This window comes from Bufo bufo, chromosome 9 (genome assembly GCF_905171765.1).
Source record: "Bufo bufo chromosome 9, aBufBuf1.1, whole genome shotgun sequence".
Taxonomy (NCBI): Eukaryota; Metazoa; Chordata; class Amphibia; order Anura; family Bufonidae; genus Bufo; species Bufo bufo.
In genome coordinates, this window is record NC_053397.1 from 170,617,543 (window position 1) to 170,645,542 (window position 28,000).

The 28,000-nt window shown below is 44.9% G+C and overlaps 1 protein-coding gene across 2 annotated transcripts in view; it reads left to right on the forward strand.

Moving 5' to 3' along the window:
- The window catches only part of TMPRSS6 (transmembrane serine protease 6), a 130,033-nt gene that overhangs the window by 60,125 nt on the left and 41,908 nt on the right, over positions 1-28,000 (forward strand). For both annotated transcript variants that reach the window (XM_040407379.1, XM_040407378.1), the window contains one exon: positions 22,083-22,219. In XM_040407379.1, the coding sequence (XP_040263313.1) occupies positions 22,083-22,219 (137 nt within the window). The remainder of the gene's footprint in view (positions 1-22,082; positions 22,220-28,000) is intronic.

Genomic DNA, 28,000 nt, shown 5'->3' on the forward strand with positions numbered 1-28,000 from the left:
AACGATGTCTGAAGGAATGCCATGCAATTTAACAATGTGATCAACAGACGCTTGTGCCAGCGTCTTAGCATTGGGTAACCCAGGAAAGGGAATGAAATGCGCCATTTTTCTAAAACGGTCCACTACCACCAGAATCACAGTCTTCCCCGAGGAACGAGGCAGGTCCGTAATGAAGTCCATGGACAGATGCATCCAAGGACGGGAAGGAATGGGTAACGGGAGGAGAGAACCCGATGGCGGTGAATGAGGGACCTTGGCACGAGCGCAGGTCTCGCAGGCTGCCACAAAACCCTCAACCGTCTTACGAAGAGCCGGCCACCAGAATCTCCGAGCAATGAGATCCACTGTGGCTCTACTTCCCGGGTGCCCAGCAAGGACAGTATCGTGGTGCTCCTTAAAAACCTTGTGTCGTAAAGCGAGAGGCACAAACAACCTCCCAGGAGGACAAGGATCAGGAGCCTCTGCCTGGGCTGCCTGAACCTCTGCCTCCAAATCAGGATAAAGAGCAGAGACGACCACCCCTTCAGCCAAAATGGGACCCGGGTCTTCAAAGTTCCCCCCTCCCGGAAAACAACGTGACAGGGCATCCTTCATATTTTTAACCCCAGGGCGGAACATAACAACAAAATTAAACCTAGAAAAGAACAAAGACCATCTGGCCTGTCTCGAGTTCAGACGCTTGGCCGATTCCAAGTAGGCCAGATTCTTATGGTCGGTAAACACGGTAATAGGGTGTCTGGCGCCCTCTAACCAATGGCGCCATTCCTCAAAAGCTAATTTAATGGCCAACAACTCCCTATCTCCCACATCGTAATTTCTCTTCTGCAGAGGAGAGTTTCCTTGAGAAAAAGGCACACGGTCGCCATTTGGCAGGAGAGGGACCCTGAGATAAGATCCCACCCATCTCAGAAGCATCCACCTCAACAATAAAAGGTAGAGAGACATCAGGTTGTACCAAATTAGAAGCGGAAGCAAAACTTTCTTTAATACTAGAAAAGGATTTAAGCGCATATACCGACCATGAGGAAAAATCCACCCCCTTTTTAGTCATATCAGTGAGTGGCTTAACAACAGAGGAATAATTCAAAATGAACTTTCTGTAATAATTGGCAAAACCCAAAAACCACATCAGCGCCTTCTGATTTTCAGGAAGCTCCCAATCAAGCACAGCGCGGACCTTCTCAGGGTTCATCCGAAAACCAGAAGCGGAGAGAAGAAAACCAAGAAATGTAATCTCCGGAACCGCAAACACACATTTTTCCAGTTTAGCGAACAATTTATTCTCCCACAGAATCAGCAAGACCTGACATAGGTGGTCCCGATGAGTCTTGAAATCAGGAGAAAAAATAAAAATGTCATCTAGATATACCAGTACAAATTTCCCCATTAAATGATAAAAAAATGCTGTTCACAAAATGTTGGAAGACGGCTGGAGCATTCATCAAACCAAAGGGCATAACCAAATTTTCGAAATGACCCTCAGGGGTATTGAAGGCCGTCTTCCATTCGTCCCCTTCCCTGACCCTGACTAGGTTGTATGCCCCTCTTAAATCCAACTTAGAAAAAACTTTAGCCCCAACAATCTGGTTAAACAGGTTCGGGATCAGAGGAAGCGGATATGGGTCACGAATCGTGATACGGTTCAGCTCCCTGAAATCCAGACAAGGTCTTAAAGAAGCATCTTTTTTCTTGACAAAAAAAACCCAGCGGCAACAGGTGACTTCGAGGGTCGGATGTGTCCCTTTCTTACGCTCTCAGAGATATAAGTATGCATAGCGACTCTTTCAGGTTTGGAGAGATTGTATAATCGTGATTTTGGTAGCTTGGCGCCTGGGATGAAATTAATAGGGCAGTCGTACTCCCTGTGAGGGGGCAACTTCTGGACACCACTCTCGGAAAACACATCAGAAAATTCTGAGAGAAAAGATGGCACAGTCTTGGTAGAAACCTCTGAAAGAGACGCCGTGAGGCAATTTTCTCTGCAAAACTCACTCCAACCATTAATTTGCCTTGCTTGCCAATCAATGATGGGGTTATGTTTAGTGAGCCAGGGTAGCCCCAACACTAGAGGAGTAGGTAATCCGCTTAAGACGAAACATGACATGTCCTCAACATGAGCGTCACCCACAATCAAACGGATATTGTGAACTATGCCCTTTATCGATCTTTGAGAAAGTGGAGTGGAATCGATAGCAAAAACAGGTATATCCTTTTCCAAAGTGCACACCTGGAAATCATGCGTTGTTGCAAATTGATTATCAATGAGATTGACAGCTGCTCCACTATCTACAAAATTCTCACAAACAATGTTCTTGCTGTCTAGCGCCACCCTGGCAGGTAGGAGAAAACGGGAACTACAAGCAAACGGCAAACACTCAGAAAACTCCATGAATCTCCTAGAGTGGCAAACATTAGCCAAATGATTTATACCCCCACAACAGAAACAAACCCTCCTCTGAGAGCTGAATCCTCTACTATCAGAGGCAAGCAAACCCAGCTGCATGGCCTCCTCCTCAGAGGGGATTGAGACAGACTGAGACCCCTGCGCACTGAATGAGACAGCCCCACTGTCCTTGGGCTGAATATGACAGGAAAGAGTAGTCTCCTCTCTCTCTCTAAGACGCCTGTCAATGCGAACAGCTAGAGATATGGCAGACTCTAACGACGCTGGTCTCTCATGAAAATCAAATGCATCTTTCAATCTTTCCGAAAGACCATGGCAAAATTGACTTCGGAGTGCAACATCATTCCAACCAGTATCAGCTGCCCATCTCCGAAATTCAGAACAATATATCTCTACGGACTGTTTACCCTGGCATAAAAGACGCAGTTTAGATTCAGCCAGAGCAATACGATCCGGGTCATCATATATCTGCCCCAGGGCTACAAAAAATTCATCCACCGATCGGAGGGGCTGTGCCCCCACCGGAAGCGAAAAGGCCCAAGACTGAGCGTTATCCCTGAGCAGCGAGATGATGATCCCCACCCTCTGCTCCTCATCACCAGAGGAATGGGGAAGTAGGTGAAAATGGAGTTTGCAAGCCTCTCTAAAGCGAACAAAATTCTCACTACCCCCGGAGATCGTATCCGGAAGCGAGATCTTAGGCTCGGAACAAGCTCCATGAACGCCAGCAGAACCGGTCACCTGAAACAGAGACACAGTTTTACGGAGATCTGCTACCTCCAGCGAAAGACCTTGCATGCGGTCAATCAAGTCTGAAACCGTATCCATGCTTAAGATGGTTATGGCGGTTTATAATGTCACGGATGAAGTTGCAGATAGCTGGAACGTATAAATAAACGACCGACTGGCTTGATCCCAAACTAAGGAGCATATAGGCGAGCCCTTTAAAAACCTAAGAGCTCTCCCTGACTGCTATGCACATGCAAGGGTCTCAATGGTAGACGATTGCATGCCCACGTACCTAAGACTCTGTGACACCTGAAAACCTTATAATAGTGAGGGGACACGACCACCGGCTCCCTGCACTTAATACGGACGGAGTCAGTGTCACCTAGAATCAAGCCAGCAAGGAAACACAATAAAGGGAAAGACTTATCTGAGCAAACAACAGCAGCAGCCTCCAGCAGTGAACACTTCATCCAGGAAGTAGTATAAACCGCAAAGTGAGGCAGTATGGGAATATAAAGGAAGACGATTAGTCTAAATAAGTGACACCTGGCAGAAGGAAAGGAGATGACAAAGTGAAACCAAAACAAAGAACGTCATAAAAGAGGTAGAGAAGAACGTCTGCCAGACCTTCTCACAGAACTGGCAGTGACACCTGGCTGCTGAAAAACATACCCACAGCATGATGCTGCCACCACCATGTTTCACTGTGGGGATGGTGTTCTTTGGGTGATGTGATGTGTTGGGTTTGCGCCAGACATAGCGTTTTCTTTGATGGCCGAAAAGTTCAGTCTTAGTCTCATCAGACCAGAGCACCTTCCTCCATACATTTTGTGAGTCTCCCACATGCCTTTTCGCAAGCTCACAACGTGCCTTATTGTTTTTAGCTGAAAGTAATGGCTTTCTTCTGGCCACTCTGCCATAAAGCCCAACTCTATGGAGCGTACGGCTTATTGTCGTCCTATGTACAGATACTCCAGTCTCTGCTGTGGAGCTCTGCAGCTTCTCCAGGGTTACCTTAGGTCTCTGTGCTGCCTCTCTGATTAACGCCCTCCTTGCCCGGTCCGTGAGTTTTTTGTGGGGCGGCCGTCTCTTGGCAGGTTTGCTGTTGTGCGATGTTCTTTCCATTTGGTTATGATAGATTTGATGGTGCTCCTGGGGATCATCAAAGATTTGGATATTTTTTTATAACCTAACCCTGACTTGTACTTCTCAACAACATTGTCCCTTACTTGTTTGGAGAGTTCCTTGGTCATCATGGCAGTGTTTGGTTAGTAATGCCTCTTGCTTAGGTGTTGCAGCCTCTGGTGCCTTTCAAAAGAGGTGTGTATATGTAATGACAGATCATGTGACACTTAGATTGCACACATGTGGACATCATTTCACTAATTATGTGACTTCTGAAGGTAATTGGTTGCACCAGAGCTTTTTTGGGGCTTCCTAACAAAGGGGATGAATACATACGCACATGTCAATTTTCTGTTTTCTATTTCTAAACAATAGTTTTATTTATATATTTTTCTCATTTCACTTCACCAACTTAGACTATTGTGTTCTAATCCATCATATAAAATTCTGATTAACAAAACATTGAACTTAAGTCTTTAATGTAACAAAATATGAAAAAAGTCAATGGGGGTGAATACTTTGCGAGGCACTGTGTATGTTATTGATATATATATATATACATATATATATATATATATATATATATATAAACACCAATTCCCTCCCCATCTTGGAAGCACAGAAAAGACATGTCCATTCACAAGTGAAGGCACATTTTACTATTAGAATATTACTACTGTTTCTATTACTGCTGCCATTCATCCTTCTGTGCCTCTCTGTTGTCTACAGTAATCCACCCCCGTCATTTGATCAATGGAGGAGAAATACAATGCAAGGCATCCTGTTTTCTCTGTAGAGCGCTCACTCATTTAAGATCATTCAGAGTTATCTTTTTTGTTCTTTTTCCCTGTATTGCTCAGATACAGTCTTATGATCCCTCTGCTTAAAGCTTTTAAAGTCATAGCTATCCATTTTATAAAACTGATAAATGACATTTATGTCTTGGTTGACTGTTCATACTGTAGCTGCACTGTATCGGCATGCACTGCATGGAACACTTCATATTCTTCCATTATCTGTTTAGATCACAAGCTCGCTCATTATACCCATATGCTGCATGGAAGCATTTTAGGGTATGACAACACGGCACCGACATGATGCAGTTAGGGAACGCATGCATCCAACCGGCTTGCATATTCATGCTTATAGCAAATAATATGCTTTTTCATGAATGATATTCACTTTTTATATTGCTGTGTAGCCCTAGCCTGGACATGAATTTTAATTTCAAACTGAACTTATAAAACCCTAATCACCATAATCATTATTAATATATATTTGCAGTGTCAGACTGGAGTTTCTAGGGCCCGCCAGGGGCAATTATTCTTGGGGTCCAACCCCCATATTATCAATAAAGTCTGAGGCCCCTTTCACACGGGCGAGTATTTTGCGTGGGTGCAATGCGTGAGGTGAACGCATTGCACCCGCACTGAATACGGACCCATTCATTTAAATGGAGCTGTGTATATGAGTGATGTTTTTGACGCATCACTTGTGCGTTGCGTGAAAATCGCAGCATGTTCTATATTCTGTGTTCTTCACGCAACCCAGGCCCCTTAGAAATGAATGGAGCTGCGTGAAAATCGCATCCGCAAGCAAGTGCGGATGCGGTGCAATTTTCACGCATGGTTGCTAAGGAGATGAGGGATGTATGACCCGGGAGCCCATTTACTTTATTATTTTCCATTATAACATGGTTATAATGGAAAATAATAGCATTCTTTAATACAGAATGCTAAGTATGGTCATGATTTTAAGAATTTTAATTCAAAGCCATAGGGATTAATTCTGACAGTTTAATGTCAATTGAGGGTTAAAAAAATAATAAAAATATAACTCACCTCATCCACTTGATCGCGCAGTCGGGGTCCTCTTTTTTGTTCTTCTTGAAGGAGCTGCAAAAGGACCTTTGCTGACGTCCTTCTATCTTCATTCAGCAGGACCTGCGCTGATGTCACCGCGCTCACCACAGGTGAGCGCAATGACATCAGCGAAAGTCCTTTTGCAGGTCCTTCAAGAAGAACAAGAATAGGATCCCAGCTACGCGATCAAATGGATGAGGTGAGTTATGTTTTTATAATTTTTTAACCCTTAATTGACATTATACTTAGCATTCTGTATTAAAGAATGCTTTTATTTTCCATTATAACTATGTTATAATGGAAAATAATAAAATCGACAGAACACCAAACACGAACTTCAGTGAAGAAGTCCGGGTTCGGGTCTGGGTACCACATTTAGTTTTTTCTCACGCACGTGCATAACGCATTGCACTCGCGCGGAAAAAACTAAACAACGGAACGCAATCGCAGTCAAAACTGACTGAAATTGCATGCCTACTCGCACGATTTTCCCTAAACGCACCTGCATCGCATCCGACCCTCACCCGCGACGCCCGTGTGAAAGAGGCCTAATAGGTTTTTGATTCAAGGTAATAGGCTAAGCAGGGGAGTACATAGAAATCATTAGGCCCCATAACAAGAATCTGAATGGGGCCCCACTAACTCCCCCCACTAACCACCACTGGCCCATCCTACTACCTGCCCTGGCTCCTCCCCTGCCATACCCCCAGCAGTGGCAGCTGTATAGGCATCAGGAGCAAAGCGGGTGTCGGGAGCGGGGTACGTATTAGGCTACTTTCACACTTGCGTTTCTATTTTTCGGTATTGAGATCCGTCATAGGTTCGGCCCCATTCATTGTCTGAGGGCACTGTCCACTATAAGCAACACCACAGGCACAGTTCATGTGGGGGAGCTATGGCGGCGGTGGCACAATAGTATACCAGTGCCACCATAGCCCCCCTTGCCTTATGAACTGTGTCTGCTCTTCTCTGTGCCAACAGGCCCCCTTATGAACTGTGCCTGCGTGCTGCTTATAATGAAAACTGCCCTCATGAAATTGCTCAAGGTCTCTGCATGCACATTCCAATAGGTGTGCATGTTCTGGGTAATAGTCAGTCAGCTTGTGGTAGGCGCGGCACTATGAAGTGCCTTTTGCGCTGTGGCATTAGAAGAATTTTTATATCTCTGACTTTTATGCTTGAAATAACTTCTTTATTAACTTCAACTTTTCTTCATATACACTGCCCATCCAAAAATAAAGTCGCCACCAAAAATATTTTATTGGACCGCCTTTAGCTTTGATTATGGCACGCATTTGCTGTGACATTGTTTCGATAAGCTTCTGCAATGTCACAAGATGTATTTCCATCCAGTGTTTCATTAATTTTTCACCAAGATCTTGCATTGATGATGGTAGAGTCTGACTGCTGTGAAAAGCCTTCTCCAGCACATCCCAAAGCACATCCCAAAGATTCTCAATGGGGTTAAGTCTGGACTCTGTGGTGGCCAAATGATGTCTCATGCTCCCTGAACCACTCTTTCATAATTTGAGCCCGATACTGGCATTGTCATCTTGGAATATGCCCATGCCATCAGGGCAGAAAAAATCCATTGATGGAATAACCTGGTCATTAAGTATGTTCAGGTAGTCAGCTGACCTCATTCTTGGAGCACGTACTGTTGCTGAACCTAGACCTGACCAACTGCAGCAACCCCAGATCATAGCCCTGCCTCCACAGGCTTGTACAGTAGGCACTAGGCACGATGGGTGCATCACTTCATCTGCCTCTCTTCTTACCCTGATGCGCCTATCACTCTGGAACAGGGTAAATCTTGACTCATCAGACCACATGACCTTCTTCCATTGCTCCAGAGTCCAATCTTTATGCTCCCTAGCCAATTGAAGCCTTTTCTTCTGGTTTGCCTCACTGATTAGTGGTTTTCTTATGGCTACACAGCTGTTCAGTCCCTATCCCTTGAGTTCCCTTCGCATTGTGCGTGTGGTAATGCTCTTACTTTCACTATTAAACATAGCCCTGAGTTCTACTGTTGTTTTTTTTTCGATTTGATTTCACCAAACATTTAAGTGATTGCGAATCACAATCATTCAGGATTTTTTTCCCGCCACATTTCTTCCTCGAATACGATGGGTCCCCACTATCCTTCCAGTTTTTAATAATGCGTTGGACAGTTCTTAACCCAATTTTAGTACTTTCTGCAATCTCCTTAGATGTTTTCTCTGCTTGATACATGCCAATGATTTGACCCTTCTCAAACAGACTAACATCTCTTCCACGACCACGAGATGTGTCTTTCGACATGGTTGTTTAAGAAATGAGAAGCAACTCATTGCACCAGTTGGGGTTAAATAACTTGTTGCCAGCTGAAAGATAAATCTCCCTTGCAGTAATTATCCAATAGGAGGCTTATAACTATTTGCTTAGTTAAATCCAGGTGGCAACTTTTTTTTTTGGACAGGCAGTGTATAACACTGCCGCCTCCGCAGCAGATAGTTCATGTACATAACACGTGTTATGGTATGCATAAGATTGTGGTTCAACTGTTCAATCTTGTCATTCAACATAAAATGGTGGATATATTTCTCTCTTGAGTATCTGTACTCTCACTTTAAGTTATTTAAGCACTTTATAATCTCTTTGAGAGGTATATCTGAGGTCTAACTAATAGTTAACTTGCTGAGTTTGCAGTTAGCAGTAACTATTTGCAGATTGGTTGAGTATGATCTGGTATGGTTGTATGCAATTTGGATTGCAATATGGAATTTGAATGGTTGCAATTGTTTGTATGGTATTTGTAGTTTGCAATTGTGAACTTTGTAGTTTGCAATTGGTGGAACTGTAAGTAAACACACCTATAACTGTCACTACCAGAGCTTTGGGACGTTCTCACAGCTCTGTTTCTCCACCCCTGTGATGATGTCACTACTAGAGCTGGGAGGAGTTCTCACTGCTCTGTTTACTTTTGGTTTCCTTCCTCCCAGCTGTTCCTCATGCGTTTGATTTCCCTCTCTTTATATCACCCCTCCTCCTATTGTAGGGCGTGGATTATAGTTCTCATTTCAGTTGTAGCTCTTGCTTTAGTATCTTCACTTGTAGCTATCAGTTCACTGGACCTGTGTTCTGCTGCAGCAAGCACTCCGGATATTGCCAGCTGTCCTTGGATCCGTCTTCTCTGCGGCTGCAACACCTTCAGCTAAGTGTACAGACATTGTTGTGTACCTGATTATTTTCTGACTGGATCTGAGGTGGCCACGGTTCCCTCCATATACTGAGTGCCCCTTCCACTATTGTAGGGGTTACAGTGGTCATCAGTCTTAGGCACGTGGGCATGCCTCGTTCCGCCATTTGGATCCGGGCATGTGCTTTAGCAGCATAGGGAGAGCTTTGAGGGTCTGACAGGGGTCACCCTTTATCCTCCCTAGTTTGGGTCCGGTCAGTAGCTCTTTTACTGTGTATACTATTGTTGCTCACATACAGCCGTGACATTATAATCCACCAAAACCGTCCTTTTTTGACATGGATCCGCTATCTGGCCTGGTTGACCGCATGCAGGGTCTTTCTTTGGAAGTAGCGGATCTCCGTCAATCTATGACTCAGCTTCAAGCATTGGGCTCTGCTCCGGCTCATGGAGTCTGTTGCGAGCCAAAGGTCTCACTTCCGGAAACGTTCTCCGGGGGCAGTGAGAATTTTGTTCGCTTCAGAGAGGCATGCAAACTCCATTTTTGCTTGTGTCCCCACTCCTCTGGTAAGGAGGAGCAGAGGGTGAGGATTGTCATCTCCCTGCTCAGGGGTAATGCTCAGACTTGGGCTTTTTCGCTGCAATCAGGGGATCCCTCCCTTCGATCCGTGGAAAGATTTTTTGTGGCCCTGGGGCAGATTTATGATGACCCGGATCGTGTTGCTCTGGCCGAATCTAACTTACGTGTTTTATGCCAGGACAAACTGTCTGCGGAGCTTTATTGTTCTGAATTTCGGAGATGGGCAGCTGATTCGGGTTGGAATGATGCTGCACTCCGGAGTCAGTTCTGTCATGGTCTCTCAGAGAGATTGAAAGATGCGTTTGCTTTCCATGAGAGACCAACGTCCTTAGAGTCTGCCATGTCATTGGCGGTACGCCTTGACAGGCGTCTAAGAGAAAGAAACGAGACCTCTCTGTCCAGCCATTGTCAGTCTAGGGGCAGTGGTGCGCACTCATTCAGTGTGCAGGGGCCTCATCCTGTCTCGCTCCCCTCTGAGGAGGAGCCCATGCAGCTAGGTCGACTTGCCCCTGATAAAAGAGGATTTAGTCCTCAGAGTATGGTGTGTTTTTGTTGTGGGGGCATAGGTCATTTGGCAAATGTCTGTCCGTCTAGGATATTCTTGAACTGTACTAAGAGCGATAATAAGAGAAAAACCTCAAAAGGTAAATCATCAAATTCTGCTTCATCTGCTACTTTGGGCAAAGTTGATGTAGGAATTGATGCTTTTCCTCTGACCTGCAGTTCCCATTTTCTCCTGTCTGCCAGGGTGGCGCTAGAGAGCAAAGTCATTTCTTGTGAGATTTTTGTCGATAGTGGAACGGCCGTCAATCTTATTGACACTCAATTTGTAGCCATGCATGGTTTTCAGGTTTGCACATTAGAAAAGGATATACCCGTTTTTGCTATTGACTTTGCTCCACTCTCACAGAGATCTCTGAAGGGCATTGTTCACAATATCCGGCTAGCTGTAGGTGACACTCATGTGGAGGTTATATCTTGTTTTGTCCTTAACGGATTGCCTTCTCCTCTAGTTTTGGGGTTACCCTGGCTCACTAGACATAACCCCACTATTGATTGGCAAGGAAGGAAAATAAATGAGTGGAGTGACTTTTGTAGAGAGAATTGTCTCACAGTGACTTTTGCAGAGGTGTCTACTAAAACTGTGCCATCATTTCTCTCTGATTTCTCGGACGTGTTTTCCAAGAGCGGTGTTCAGGAGCTACCTCCTCACCGGGAGTTTGACTGTCCCATTAACCTCATTCCCGGCGCCAAGCTGCCAAAAGCACGCCTCTACAATCTCTCACAACCGGAAAGAATCGCAATGCGAACTTATATCTCCGAGAGTCTCGAGAAGGGGCATAGTCGTCCCTCTAAGTCACCTGTGGCCGCGGGTTTTTTTTTTTTTGTTAAAAAAAAAGATGGCTCTCTGAGACTTTGCCTAGATTTTAGGGAGCTGAACCGTATCACGATTCGCGATCCCTATCCCCTTCCTCTGATCCCGGACCTCTTCAACCAAATTGTTGGGGCCAAGGTGTTTTCCAAATTGGATTTGAGAGGCGCGTACAACCTGGTCAGGGTCAGAGAGGGGGATGAATGGAAAACGGCCTTTAATACCCCTAACGGGCATTTCGAGAATCTCGTTATGCCTTTCGGCCTGATGAATGCTCCGGCCGTCTTTCAGCATTTTGTTAATAGTATTTTCTACCATTTAATGGGGAAATTGGTATTGGTGTATCTTGATGATATTTTGATTTTTTCCCCTGATGTTCAGACCCATCAGGATCATCTTTTTCAGGTTCTGCAGATTCTGCGGGAAAATAAATTGTACGCCAAGCTGGAGAAATGTCTTTTTATGGTATCGGAGATTCAATTTCTGGGTTTTCTCCTCTCTGCTTCTGGTTTTCGCATGGATCCGGAGAAGGTCCGTGCTGTACTTGAGTGGGAGCTTCCTGAGAATCAGAAGGCATTGATGCACTTTCTGGGTTTTGCGAACTATTACAGAAAGTTCATTTTGAATTATTCCTCTGTTGTCAAACCCCTTACTGACATGACAAAAAAGGGGGCGGATTTTTCCTCTTGGTCGGAGGAGGCGCTTGCAGCCTTTTCTAAGATTAAAGAGAGTTTTGCGTCTGCTCCCGTCTTGGTGCATCCCGATGATTCCTTACCTTTTATTGTTGAGGTGGATGCTTCCGAGGTGGGTGTGGGTGCGGTTTTGTCCCAGGCCCCTTCTCCTGCCAAATGGCGACCCTGTGCCTTTTTCTCTAAAAAACTCTCCCCGGCAGAGAGAAACTATGATGTGGGAGATAGGGAGTTGTTGGCCATCAAGTTGGCTTTCGAGGAATGGCGCCATTGGTTGGAGGGGGCCAGGCACCCTATCACCGTTTTTACCGACCATAAGAATCTGGCATACTTGGAGTCGGCCAGGCGTATGAATCCGAGACAGGCCAGATGGTCTCTGTTCTTCTCCAGATTCAATTTTGTTGTTACATTCCGACCTGGGATAAAAAATGTGAAGGCTGATGCTCTCTCTCGCTGTTTTCCGGGAGGAGGAAACTCCGAGGACCCGGGTCCCATTTTGGCGGAGGGGGTAGTTGTTTCTGCTCTATATTCCGATTTGGAGGCCGAGGTCCAGGCTTCCCAGACTGAGGCACCTGCCCGTTGTCCTTCTGGGAAGTTGTTCGTGCCTCCTGAGCTACGTCACAAACTCTTTAAGGAGCATCATGATACGGTTCTTGCTGGTCACCCCGGGAGTAGAGCCACGGTAGATCTCATTGCTCGGAGATTTTGGTGGCCGGCTCTTCGTAAGTCGGTGGAGGGTTTTGTGGCTGCTTGTGAGACGTGCGCTCGCGCTAAGGTCCCTCGTTCACGGCCTTCAGGTTACCTTCTCCCGTTACCCATACCTTCCCGTCCTTGGACACACCTGTCCATGGACTTTATCACGGATCTTCCTCGTTCCTCGGGGAAGTCGGTGATCCTGGTGGTGGTGGACCGTTTTAGCAAGATGGCTCATTTCGTACCTTTCCCTGGTTTACCCAATGCTAAAACGTTGGCGCAAGCTTTTGTCGACCATATTGTTAAATTGCACGGCATTCCCTCTGATATTGTTTCCAATAGAGGCACGCAGTTTGTGTCCAGGTTCTGGAAGGCTTTCTGTTCTCGCCTGGGGGTTCGGCTCTCCTTCTCTTCTGCTTTTCACCCGCAGTCGAATGGTCAGACTGAGCGCCTCAATCAGAATCTGGAGACATATTTGCGCTGTTTTGTGGCAGAGAACCAGGAGGATTGGTGTTCATTTCTCCCTCTTGCTGAGTTTGCTCTGAACAACCGTCGTCAGGAATCTTCTGATAAGTCACCATTCTTTGGTGCATATGGGTTCCATCCGCAGTTTGGGACATTCTCGGGAGGGGCTCTTTCTGGTTTACCTGAGGAGGAGAGATTTTCCTCGTCTTTGTCTACCATTTGGCAAAAGATTCAGAGTAATCTTAAAAAGATGAGTGAGAGGTATAGGCGTGTGGCTAAAAAGAGACGTGTGCCTGGTCCGGACCTGAATGTGGGTGATCTGGTGTGGTTGTCTACAAGAAATATTAAACTGAAGGTTCCCTCCTGGAAATTGGGTCCCAAGTTTATTGGGCCTTATAAAATCTTGTCAGTCATCAATCCTGTTGCCTTCCGTCTTGATCTTCCACGGGTTTGGAAGATACATAATGTATTTCACAGATCTCTCTTAAAACCATATGTCCAGCCCACGGTACCCTCCTCTTTGCCTCCTCCTCCGATTTTGGTTGATGGCAATCTGGAGTTTGAGGTTTCCAGAATTGTGGACTCTCGCATTGTCCGCGGTTCTCTTCAGTACCTCGTTCATTGGAAGGGTTATGGTCCTGAGGAGAGGATGTGGGTTCCGGTGTCGGACATTAAAGCCACTCGCCTCATCAGGGCATTTCATAGTGCTCATCCTGAGAAGGTGGGTCCTGGGTGTCCGGAGTCCACCCGTAGAGGGGGGGTACTGTCACTACCAGAGCTTTGGGACGTTCTCACAGCTCTTTTTCTCCACCCCTGTGATGATGTCACTACTAGAGCTGCGAGGAGTTCTCACTGCTCTGTTTACTTTTAGTTTCCTTCCTCCCAGCTGTTCCTCATGCGTTTGATTTCCCTCTCTTTATATCACCCCTCCTCCTATTGTAGGGCGTGGATTATAGTTCTCATTTCAGTTGTAGCTCTTGCTTTAGTATCTTCACTTGGATCCATCTTCTCTGCGGCTGCAACACCTTCAGCTGAGTGTACAGACATTGTTGTGTACCTGATTATTTTCTGACTGGATCTGAGGTGGCCACGGTTCCCTCCATATACTGAGTAGGGCACCGGTGGCCGTGCCCCTTCCACTATTGTAGGGGTTACAGTGGTCATCAGTCTTAGGCACGTGGGCATGCCTCGTTCCGCCATTTGGATCCGGGCATGTGCTTTAGCAGCATAGGGAGAGCTTTGAGGGTCTGACAGGGGTCACCCTTTATCCTCCCTAGTTTGGGTTCGGTCAGTAGCTCTTTTACTGTGTATACTATTGTTGCTCACATACAGCCGTGACAATAATTGGTTCAGTATACAGTTCTAATCACTATATTAACAGTAGGAACATTATATAACTGTTAAATACCTTTTTTGGCCTCTCTGCTTCCATAAAACACAGCTCTTAGTGGAGTGTGTGTCTGTTCAGCTCCTCTCTCTGGTGAATAATGATTACAACAGCTCCTGCTAGGGGAATTTCCCACACAAGCTGTGTGTGAGGCTGGCTATAATTAGTCAAAACTCCTGGGCTGTGTGAGGCTAGCTAGGATTGGTCAAGACGGATGCTTAGCAACAACAGTTTAACTCTATGCTTTCTGTTGTGTCTGCTGTGTCATTGAGCTTACCTTACATTATATAATGAATCTTAAAGGCACATTATCTTTTTCTGCTTCTGTGGACACAAAATATAACTATTACATGACATCCAAACATGAAGTCACTGTAAATAACTCTGCTTTTGTCTTTAACACAAACATAGGAACTGTATTAAGGTTATTGGCAGGTTTAGCTGTATAGACATATAAGCTATATTAGCAACCTAGGACAGGTCTTAGCAGGCCAGCTACACAGCTAAGTTAGTTTTTCTTTGCATCAGTTTTTAGTACCTTGTACCTTGTCCAGCAGTTTTCTGGCTGAACTTACTGGGAGGACTGCAACTCTCAGCAAACCCTGAACTGCAGTCCACAACAACAGTCACAGCTTGCAGACCATGGCTAGCTAAGTCAATAGCTCCCAACACAAGTAACATCAGGATACCGGGCAGCACACACCTATCACCTGCGCAACATACTTCACACGCGCCGCACTCGAGGTTCCCTAATTCCGGGTCTACATGTGTTACAAAATGAGACCAAAATGAGCTCACCAATTGGACGAGTGGCCCAATGAGTCCCCTCCCCTTAGCCAATGAAAGTCTAGATTAGAAACCCGCGGGCAGAGATTGGCTGCTGACTGCAAATATAGTGCGGGGCGGTCAGGCGGGTTGTGATTGGCGGAAAGGAACGTGTGGGGTAAATAGAAAGAGACAACCAACCAAGCGTCATGGTTGTCATAGCATCTAAACCAACCTGAGCGCGACACGATAACAGATCCTATAGAGGCTTATATAGGGGAGGGAGGAGGAAGGGGCCCACACTCCTTACTACCTGAACAAAGGGAAAGCAGGTCCCGCAATGGAAGACAAGTGGGCCGCCTCAATGCCCCATATAACTAGTAGTAGGCAGCGATCATAGTACATAATACAGATGTAGGGGGTGGGGCCTTCCATGCGCTCCGTGCCCCCCCTGCCACGGGCCCCATAGCAGCTGCATGGTCTGCCTAAATGGGCGGTATGCCACGGGTGGCAAGTGATTGGCTCCAAATGTTTTTTTTTCTCCTGGACTTTTTGGGCCCACTATGTTATCAGGGCTTGATCCCACCATCCCATAGCAACCAATAAGATTCCACCTTTCATTTTTCAAGGCTCCTTTGTAAAATGAAAGGTGGAATATGATTGGTTGCCATGGGCAACTCAGCCAGTTTCACACACACAGCATTTCTTGGGAAAATGAAGCTGCAATTTTTGAGGCCAAAGCTGGGAATATATTCAAAAGGGAAATATAAATGAAGGATTTACACTTCTCCTCCCTGCTGGATCCTCTAATGGATTTGGCTCAAAAACATACATTGGAAAGCCACAATAACTGCAGCATCTAAAAAAAACACTGTGTGTGTGAAACCACCCTTATAGAAGAGCCGTAAAATAATTGTAAGGAACATTACAGCGCCAGCATCCTGGGAGAAGCCCCCTGCATATAGCTAAATGTGACACTCTGATCTCCCCGTACACTCTGTGTCTGTCTATAATGAGATTCCTGAACCAGGTTTCCTATGTAATGGCCGCAGTAACAATACGTGATCTATACAACGCAGCAACTGAAGTTTAAAGGTGACACTCTTGCTCCCCCTACTGTACACAACAAAAAGAGCCCAGGGCGGCACGATTTACTGCAGTACAGTCGACCATGGCTGTGCTGCTCCCTGAAAAAGGTGCACTGTATGTTGTACTTTACAAGTTACATCAAGGAATGTAAAGTCTTAAAATGGAAGTGAAGCTCAGATTACACTAATTTTGGTATATTATTACCCCTATTGTAATGTTATTATTGCACTGACTCCCTTTCAAGCTAAAGTGATCCTAAAAGAAGACCTCCCAAGTATTCCTCTTTTGGAGGGACAGTTCCTCTTTTTGACCCAAATCCCCCTGTCCTTCTTTGCTCCATAAATGTCACTCTCTTTGATTTGAGGTATAGATTTGCTTTATTACATTTACAATATTGAACCAGAAAGTGTTTGTCTGGCTCGTATCTGTATACTAGAGCCAACCTTCCATATTATTTCATTATTTGATGCAATTTGGATTTTAGAAATGTCTATATTCAGATAATTGTTGCGATATTGATGTGTATACATATGCACGGAAAATGGATCTTTCACACAGTGAACCAAAATTGTCCGTCTTTGACCTTCCAAAAAGTTGGGTGGTATGTAAAAGAGTATGTCCACACAGGGAAGATTTGTTGTCGAAATGCGTGTAGCGTTTCCCTACAGTTAAACTTGTAAAAATTTATGCGCATCCTGCAGTAACAACCCCATCCGAATGACTGGAACAGTTTTTTTCTCTCAATATTTCGGCAGCCAATCTGCCGTGTGTGGGCATTAGTGGTGAGGGAATTTCTGGAAATATGATTTTGGTCCAACTCGGACATCTGATTCCATTTGGAACCCAATTCAAAAGTGATTCAATTTCCCTCTCTCTCCCATCTGAATGTTTGGAAAAATTCAAGTCAAATTGAGATTTTCTATAGAATCGATTCAGTCATCTCTAGTGAGCATGTTCTAAAAGTCCTGCAGGTTTGTAGGATGTTTACCTCTAGAAGATGCCATCAACATGTATCATCAATGTACAATGAACGTGCATGTGGTGCATGTCACAAAGTGTCAGGCGTAATTTAAATGCATTTTCAGAAAACATGAGGCATGGTCTAAAATGGTACTGGATGGGACATTCATCACAATGGAATATCAGGGTTCATTTTATGGAGCCAACGTATGGTGCATTTGTGGGGTACTGTATTCTTCATTATAAGCAATGCTCTAGGGGAAAATACCTCTACTATATGTTGCTTGATAGCACATGTCGCAATTTTTGTTCTTAAAAATTCGGTATGAAATCATTGCAACAATCCTCTGTGTGTATCTGTACTGGAAGAACATTGAAGTATAGCAGGGCACACAAGTCTATTATGCTACCATGAATAGTGTTGATCACAAATATTCTAATCACAAATTTTTATAGCGAATATTTGCACTTCGAGAATTTGTGAATATCTAGAATATTGTGCTATATCTTCGTAATCGCGAATATTCTAGATTTTTTTTCATCAGTACCCATGATCCCTCACTGCTTCTTGCTTGTGGGCCAATGAGAAGGCTTCAATATATTTGACTTTAGGAGTAGTGTTGATCACGAAATTTCGTATCGCGAATTTATATTGCAAATCTTACGATTGCCGATTTTCGCAATCAAGAAAATAATGACTGGAGATAACGAATTCTCGAATTCGCGAATATATGACGAATATTCGCCCAAATATTCACAAAATATGGCAAATTCGAATATTGCCCCTGCCGCTCATCACTGACCATGAATATTATGGACCCTTAGGATAAAGTTCTCTCCTGGACGGGTTAAGATTCATTTTCCCAAAAATCTAAATAAACTTGCAAGAAATAATAACGTAATAGACAGGAATGTTCTGATATAGCGAGCTGATTGCAGTGTACAAGGGCACAAGGAGCGATCTTCTCTACTTAGGTATTATTACGACAGCAGTCCGTGCCCACTGACATCTCACTCTTGGGCATGGTCTCCTAGTTGCATGTTGTGCTCTGCTGACAGCCCATGCATCGCTCCTTCCCAGCACTGTGCCATCCTCTCCGCCTGCACCCTGCCAGCTTTGCCTCTCATTGCTTGTAGGGCACATGTGCTTTATCCTGCTCTTAAAGGGACAACAAGGGCACCTAACCTTCCTCAGCTGCCCATCCTAGAGTATTTAAGGCACCTCCCTTGTGGGAGGTGACCTCAGCAATAGATTCTAGTTTTCTCCAAAGGTATGATACTTCTCTTATTTGCTCTCCAGTGTACCAACTTCTGCCTTTCTTTAGATTTGACCCTTGGCTTCCTGACCTCTGCTTGATCTCTGCACTGATCCTGAGGTGCCTGCTCTGACCATGAACTGACTTTGGATTGCATGAACTTTGCCTGCCTTGACCTCTGCTTGTGCCTGACATCTTGGGGTTTTGCATAGGTCATCCATGGGTCAGCAGTCTGAACAGAGATTTCTCCAATAACAGATAACAGCCGTAACATGTATATCTACAACAATATTCAAAGTGATAGTAAATGGTATAAAAATCAAGAAAACTTAAGAAATCATCACTTTGAAGTAATCTCTTACCAATGTACAGTACAGACCAAAAGTTTGGACACACCTTCTCATTCAAAGAGTTTTCTTTATTTTCATGAGTCATGACTATGAAAATTGTAGATTCACACTGAAGGCATCAAAACTATGAATTAACACATGTGGAATCATATACATAACAAACAAGTGTGAAACAACTGAAAATATGTCATATTCTAGGTTCTTCAAAGTAGCCACCTTTTGCTTTGATTACTGCTTTGCACACTCTTGGCATTCTCTTCATGAGCTTCAAGAGGTAGTCTCCTGAAATGGTTTTCACTTCACAGGTGTGCCCTGTCAGGTTTAATAAGTGGGATTTCTTGCCTTATAAATAGGGTTGGGACCATCAGTTGCGTTGAGGAGAAGTCAGGTTGATACACAGCTGATAGTCCTACTGAATAGACTGTTAGAATTTGTATTATGGCAAGAAAAAAGCAGCTAAGTAAAGAAAAACGAGTGGCCATCATTACTTTAAGAAATGAAGGTCAGTCAGCCGAAAAATTGGGAAAACTTTGAAAGTAAGGGCTATTTGACCATGAAGGAGAGTGATGGGGTGCTGCGCCAGATGACCTGGCCTCCACAGTCACCGGACCTAAACCCAATCGAGATGGTTTGGGGTGAGCTGGACCGCAGAGTGAAGGCCAAAGGGCCAACAAGTGCTAAGCATCTCTGGGAACTCCTTCAAGACTGTTGGAAGACCATTTCAGGGGACTACTTCTTGAAGCTCATCATGAGAATGCCAAGAGTGTGCAAAGCAGTAATCAAAGCAAAAGGTGGCTACTTTGAAGAACCTAGAATATGACATATTTTCAGTTGTTTCACACTTGTTTGTTATGTATATAATTCCACATGTGTTAATTCATAGTTTTGATGCCTTCATAGTCATGAAAATAAAGAAAACTCTTTGAATGAGAAGGTGTGTCCAAACTTTTGGTCTGTTCTGTATATCCCAAAATAACAGCAAGAGAAAGTACAACTAGCCTTTACAAAAAGACCTCATACAATGTCTTATTCTAAAAGTAAAAAAGAAAAGCGAATGGCTTAATGGGGTTGTCCCACAAATAATATTCTACAGTTTTCAAACCAGCTCCTAGATCTAAATACTTTTGTAATTGCATTTGATTAAAAATGTGTATTATAGCTACTGAGTAATTCAACTCAATCTGTCCGTATAGCGCCACCTGCTGTTTGCTCTTTTTCTTTTTTATCTTGCTGACTGCGACGGAAGCACATGCTCAGTTCTATCCTTTAACTGTCTCTGCTGCGGACAGGACACAACCTCTGAGAAAGAACACGCCCCCTGAGCTTCCAGCTTTCAAAAAATTTTGCAGAACAAGTGGAGCAATTGTAGTGTCCCACTACGTAAGGGTGGGCACTACTCAAGGGTCAATTGGGTCACGTTATTCTCCACCTCCTGTGGAACATGGTTATGGTATTTTATATTGCATTGTAATGTATAATTTAATGTTATTTCCTGTGTACCAGGCCTGTTTGGGGTGTAGTTCCTCCTCCTAGTCAGTAGAGGGAGCTAGGGAACCCCCTAGTATATATAGTCAGGTACAGTCCAGAGAAGAGGGGTGTGGTCAGAAGCCAAGTGAGCACTTTAACCAGAGGTTAGCTGAAGAGCAGCTTCTGACATGCAGCTAGATAGCCCAGGTTCCTAGCTTGCACCCAGGAGAAGAAGTTGCCTCCTGAAGATATCTAGCACCTTGAAAAGTACAGTGCAGAGACACTTTTATCCAGCTAAGTAGAAAGCTGAAGGGCAGAAGGATATTTACAGCAGGAGGATTTACACCAGAGGAAGGTTTCCCTACCCAAGGATAAAGACAGCTATAGGGCATACGGGCCTTGGAGAAAGCCAGACAGGATCTGAGGAAAATACAGCCTGATCTGTAAGTGTTATTCCCTCTGAGTATCTTGCAAAGACTTTGCCTGCCACTTTATCTGAAGCCTGCCTGTGACCAACATTGTACATGTGGAACTAACTGAAACCTGTAAATAGTTGAACTGTTCAGTAAAAAGAAGTTCTGGTTCACTGCAACTTTGTGTACCTCAATTATTTCTACAACAAATCGGTGTGCCACCGTTACCGGCACTGGCGTCACGAACTATAAGGGATCTTGCCACCGGCACATTCAAACTTCCAACACCCAGTGCACCTCACCTATCACCTGGCCTGGTCCCTATACACAGAGAGTGCCCCAGAGTATTCATGTGCCAGCCTCTCCATCACTGCTGTACGCCTGCCCAGGGTAAATAAAAACTGTGAGTACCAAGAGAAACCCTCATTCTGCCTATTAACCGTGACCTCACATTCGCTCACCCTGCAGGACTGGCGTACTGCACAATGAATAGGGAGATCTCTGGATCCATGTGAGGTACAGGGGTGGTTCTAGCTTTGTTAGAAAGAGACTGTCATGTACTAGATAATGTCTGTGTGACGAACCGAACCTCGCAGCCCCGTCTGACATCAGGATCACGCAGTACGGTCTCTTCACTTTCACTAAGATGTGACGTTCCGCACCCCCTTGTTGTACATAAGGTCGGCTTGCCACTGTTTTACACTGACACCCCCTGTCTACACGGGCACGGGGAGTGAGAGAGGGTGGCCCACGCGACCTCCGTCATGGCACAACACTCGCTCACAACCCTGACAGGCTGAGAGACTGTCTAGGGGCTTTCTTTGATGCAGTTGACCAGCTTGGGGTCGTACTGTCAGAGAAGCTTCCTCTCAGTCCGGCTGCTGGAGGTGTGAGGCTGGGCCACCTGTTTAGTCTATTTCCTATGCACGATGCCCATCACCCTTGACAGAACATTGGCAGGCATCAAATTATATCTCCCCATATTCCTCACAGTCTGATTTTTTTTTTTTTTTTTTTGTACATTAATCCTGAGATAACCCCTTTAATGACAAAAACTCTTTTTGGTCTGTTCTTCCAGGGATATATTTCAAATAAATTGCAATAATCAACAGTATTTAGGTTACCAATGATATTTATTGCGTCCACGTATAATTTCATTTTATGATTACAATGTACAATGTTCTCTCTATTATGTTGTATGATACAATCGTACATTAGATGTGTTACTGTAGCATTGTTTTAGCATGACTCTGGCGACATGGGAAATGTAACATATGGTCCCTGCTCCTCTCTTACAGACACTACGGCTGCAGTCGTCAGGAGCCTGTGTCTGAAGTGCTGTCTTCTGGGAGCGTGATGCTGGTTGTCTGGAAGCAGGGAATGTACAATTACTATGATCCATTTATGCTCACAGTGCTGCCTCTGCCTATCACAAGTGAGGAAGACCAGGGAGTATAAACTGGTGGGAGGAAAATTACACTGGGACATTGCCCTTGAGTTACAGGAGCAATCTAGAATGACTGAGATCAGTGGAAGGACGGGAACGTGATGACGACCGAAGTGTCATCATCCCCCAAAGCACCAAAAGATGGCTGCCAATTCAGAAAACAAGGGGGGTGGAGGGCGCGCTTTCACCATTAAAACACCGGAAGGCCTATTTAAAATTCATTATGTTCTCATTTGCATGTGGTAAACAGATGCTCGGTGAAGGCCAGATCTCCCGCCCTGTGCCAAACAAAAATGTCATTTATAGATTGTTTTATGCATGAGAAAGCTCCAGGGCGACTGGGGTAATATATGAAAACTAGAGCGAGAAGTCGCCTGCAGCAAGCAGTCCGGAAACTCATTACATTTCCCAGAAAAATAAGATCCTGATCGGTTGCTATAATGTGTAGCATACTCCTAATATATTCCAGTGTATCACAGACAAGGACATAATGGGATAGCTACTGTATGTATTCCAATCTGCACTGGTCCAGCTCGGAAAGAAGGTCAATAAATTTTTCCCATTTAGTTTATTTGACTGATCCTATACAACCAATTAAAGGGGATCTCCGGGCTACAGATATTGATGACCTGCCCACAGGATAAGTCATGAATATCAGATGAGTATAGTACTCATACAGAGTGTATGTACCAGTGAGTGCCACCATGTTTTTGGCCAATACTGGTGTGCTGACTCATCAGTGATAGAAAAGGATAACCCCCCCCATGAACATTAACCCCTTCCTGACTCATGCCATACACAGTGCACACTGATCAAGTGGTGGCAGAAGCTGCACTTGCTTGATTGGAGGCAGATGCCTACCCTGGAAGTCAGCTACTGACAGCCACGCCCAGGGCCCCTGCTGTACCCACCAGTGTTCTGCCAGATTTCTATACCTTGTGGAAACCCTATACCGGAAGTGACGCGGCTGCACAGGAAACAGCTGGAGGAGGGTGTGTGCGGCACTGCGCAAGCACACATCCACTGGATTAGCAAAAAATCATTGCAGTGCCTCGGGAGAAGGATTTCATGCGCATGCGCGAAACCGTACACCGCGCGTGCGCACTTAGGGGTAGGTAGATTTTCCAGCGCAAAATGTTCCATCAGATCTCCCTACCCCTAAGTGCACACGCACAAATCATCAGGTTCATCCTTACCGCAGAGCTGAATGCTGGATATTGGGGTCACCACATAAGCGGTGTCCCCCAATATTCCGCACTCAGCTCTGTTATGTGGAGACCTCGATATTCTGCACTCAGATCTGCGGTAAGGATGAACTGCTCCTGATGATTTGTGCGTGCGCACTCAGGGGTAGGGAGATGGAACATTTAGCGCTGGAAAATCTCCCTACCCCTAAGTGCGCACTCACGGTGTACAGTTTCGCGCATGCGCATGAAGTTCTTCTCCTGCGGCGCTGCAATGAATATTTGCTAATCCAGTGGAGGTGCGCTTGCACAGCACCGCATACACCCTCCTCCAGCTGATTCCTGTGCGGCCTCGTCACTTCCGGTATAGCGTTTTCGCAAAGTATAGAAATCTGGCAGAACACCGGCATCAAGCGATGTCGATGAGTATAGCAATGGCCCAAGTACAGCTGTCAGTAACTAACTGCCAGGGTAGACACCTGCCTCTGATCAAGCAAGTGCAGGGGGGGACGCAAATCTGGATCTTTGCCCTGGGTGCAGGAAAGCCTAGCTACACCTCTGCCCGAACCTCCAACGATCAGCTGTTTTGGGCTGCCTCAGTGCTGGAATCTATACAGTGTATAGAACTGGGGGCAGGCAGCTCTGTACACTGTGTGGTGGCCGTGCTGGGATACCGAAGCTCAGCTCCCATTCAAATTCACTGCTTCCACAAGTGCCCTAAATGCGTAAAGGAATTGTCTCATCTCGCCATTGCTAAGGCAAGATGGGACTAAGCCCTGACCAGAGCAGAGAGGGCCGGTGCTCCACTGTTTCAGTAGCTCCCATTGAAATGCATGGGAGCTACGGAAAGAACGTAGCACAAAACTGCTGACACATGCCTTTTAATGGATGGACATTTTTGGTGCTAGAACTGAAACCTTGTATGCCAATTTTCTGGTGTAAAAGAAGAAAACAGGTGCAATTTTTAACATCTGCCATTTTTGCACAAAACATATGTCTTTTTATGAACTTGCGCCACTCTAACAACCTTTGGAAAGTGGGCGGGTAAGTGGGCATAGTTACGGTATGTGGACGATTAGGTTTTTGCCAAATATAACAAATGTTGTCCAGTATGGGGAGGTGGGCCTAAAAACTGGCGTTCTATGTCCAGACATATTGCTAGACGCGCCAAACTTTTAAACTACATTTGATAAGTTTGGTGCAAATTACGCCAAGGCACACTCATAAAAAATCTGACTTCAAAAAAGTCTTTCCCTTTGTATGTAGGGAAGAATTTTGTTTTCAGTATGCAGGACTTCATGTATGTATAGGTGAAAGTGATACATTTTAAAGGCTTTAGTGAATAAGAATAGTTGGATTTCTAGCCGATATTTTTATTGGTCAGTATTCAAAAATGAGAACATTTACCGGTATGAAGAATTCCAGGGAGATATGATAACTATGAGATATAGGACCTTAAATAGTGACTTCCATTCAAGTCCTGAAATATCAACTGGAAAATGTAATTGCTGTTTGTCAACTGTCTGCATGACATTCGGTGCAAAACAGCACAATGTGACCTTGCACCTTTATGTGATGGTTGGAGTACATAATGTGATAATTAAGCATTGTTCCTGTGAGTCATGATGGATGCTGACATTCTTTGAAGTTATAAATAGTTTATCCGTCTTACTTTTATAATGGGGAACATGGAAGGCGGTATGTCATCTTTTAATACATTCTTGAGCACAACCATTACGTATTGTCAGCTTAGCCATGTCGACAAGGACACATTTAAGTAAAGATATTCTGATGCAGTAGACGTGCCTCACCAGTAATGTATGTCAAATTGATGAGCGGCATAGGCAATATTCAAATTTGCGATATTTCGCAGATTTTTGGCCGAATATTCGCCATAAATTCGCAAATGCGAGAATTTGTGATCTCCAGTCATTGATAAATTCAAGATTAGAATATTCAACGCTATTCGCGATTACGAATATATAGCACTATATTCTAAATATTCGCAAATGCTCGAAGTGGCGATATTTGCGATAAAAATTTGTGATTCGAATATTCGCGCTCATGTCAATGCCACGATATATACTGCCATTGTCAAGTTTTCTGTGTATGTAGATCAGCTCAATAAAACTGATGATTTTCATTTTGGAGATTCTAAAAGAGATATGGAGACTTTAAAGGGGTCTTAATTTTTGATAATTTCCTCCAGGATGGCCCCTGAAACAGAATATTCATACTTATCTGCTCCACATCACTCCATTCCACCATGTGGCCTCCACCTCTCCATCTTCCAGTCCCAACACTGTTTACATCCGGCTGGCTATGGACATGGTCACACACATCGCTCCAGCCAATGACTGGCTTCACAGGTGATGTAGCCACAAGCGCCACATCACTACTGAAGATAATCATTGACTGGAGCGGTGCATGTGACCATGCCCATAGCCAGCCAGAAGTCCACTGCCAAAAGCACTTAAGATGTGAATGTGAATCAGAACTGAACCATGATGTAACAGATGGTCTGGTCAGATAAATCACATTTTCTATGTCTGGACGGTCATTTGTGTCACAACTTGGAGAAGAGATTAAACTGGGATGCACTAAGGGAGGAAGACAAGATGGCAGTGGTGACTGGATGCTGTGGGCAATGTCCAGCTGAGACACCATGAATCCTGATATTAAAGGCTATGTACACCTTTGGGGGGCTCTTTTTTTAAATTATTTTACTGTACTCATTTTGAGCTAAAAAAATATAATTTCAATTGGTCTTTATAAAAAAAAAATATGGAGCCTTTTTTGTGTACATAGCAGAGGAACTCTAGAAGCAAACTCTGGATTTTCTCTCTTTTCCATCAGTTGGGGAGCTGAGGGGCTCCTTATCTCTGTTCTCTCACATTATAAACACTCATTATAGTTCAGTTATTATCTTACTGATAAGAATGTGGCTTAAATAAGTGTTTATTCTTTACTCTTATTAGTTTAAAGATAAGGTTTATTAGATGACCAGCACAAAGTGAAAGTGAAAGTACCAGTCACACAGTTAGAAAAACTGTTAATCCTTTGTGATACAACGGCTCAATATTTTTAATAAAGGCCAATTAAAAATATGATTTTTAGCCAAAAATGAGTAAAACGCAATCATAAGCAAATATTGCCTCAGAAGGTGTACAAGCCTTTAACCACCTCCGGACCGCCTAACGCAGGATCGCGTTCCGGAGGTGGCAGCCCTGCGCAGAGTCACGCATATATGCGTCATCTCGCGATGGCCGAGATTTCCTGTGAACGCGCGCACACAGGCGCGCGCGCTCACAGGAACGGAAGGTAAGAGAGTTGATCTCCAGCCTGCCAGCGGCGATCGTTCGCTGGCAGGCTGGAGATGTGTTTTTTTTAACCCCTAACAGGTATATTAGACGCTGTTTTGATAACAGCGTCTAATATACCTGCTACCTGGTCCTCTGGTGGTCCCATTTGTTTGGATCGACCACCAGAGGACACAGGTAGCTCAGTAAAGTCCCACCAAGCACCACTACACTACACTACACCCCCCCCCGTCACTTATTAACCCCTTATTAGCCCCTGATCACCCCTGATCACCCCATATAGACTCCCTGATCACCCCCCTGTCATTGATCACCCCCCTGTCATTGATTACCCCCCTGTAAAGCTCCATTCAGATGTCCGCATGATTTTTACGGATCCACTGATAGATGGATCCGATCCGCAAAACGCATCCGGACGTCTGAATGAAGCCTTACAGGGGCATGATCAATGACTGTGGTGATCACCCCATATAGACTCCCTGATCACCCCCCTGTAAAGCTCCATTCAGATGTCCGCATGATTTTTACGGATGCACTGATAGATGGATCCGATCCGCAAAACGCATCCGGACGTCTGAATGAAGCCTTACAGGGGCATGATCAATGACTGTGGTGATCACCCCATATAGACTCCCTGATCACCCCCCTGTAAAGCTCCATTCAGATGTCCGCATGATTTTTACGGATGCACTGATAGATGGATCCGATCCGCAAAACGCATCCGGACGTCTGAATGAAGCCTTACAGGGGCATGATCAATGACTGTGGTGATCACCCCATATAGACTCCCTGATCACCCCCCTGTCATTGATTACCCCCCTGTAAAGCTCCATTCAGATGTCCGCATGATTTTTACGGATGCACTGATAGATGGATCGGATCCGCAAAACGCATCCGGACGTCTGAATGAAGCCTTACAGGGGCGTGATCAATGACTGTGGTGATCACCCCATATAGACTCCCTGATCACCCCCCTGTCATTGATTACCCCCCTGTCATTGATTACCCCCCTGTAAAGCTCCATTCAGACGTCCGCATGATTTTTACGGATCCACTGATAGATGGATCGGATCCGCAAAACGCATCCGGACGTCTGAATGAAGCCTTACAGGGGCGTGATCAATGACTGTGGTGATCACCCCATATAGACTCCCTGATCACCCCCCTGTCATTGATCAACCCCCCTGTCATTGATCAACCCCCCTGTCATTGATCAACCCCCCTGTCATTGATCACCCCCCTGTCATTGATCACCCCTCTGTAAG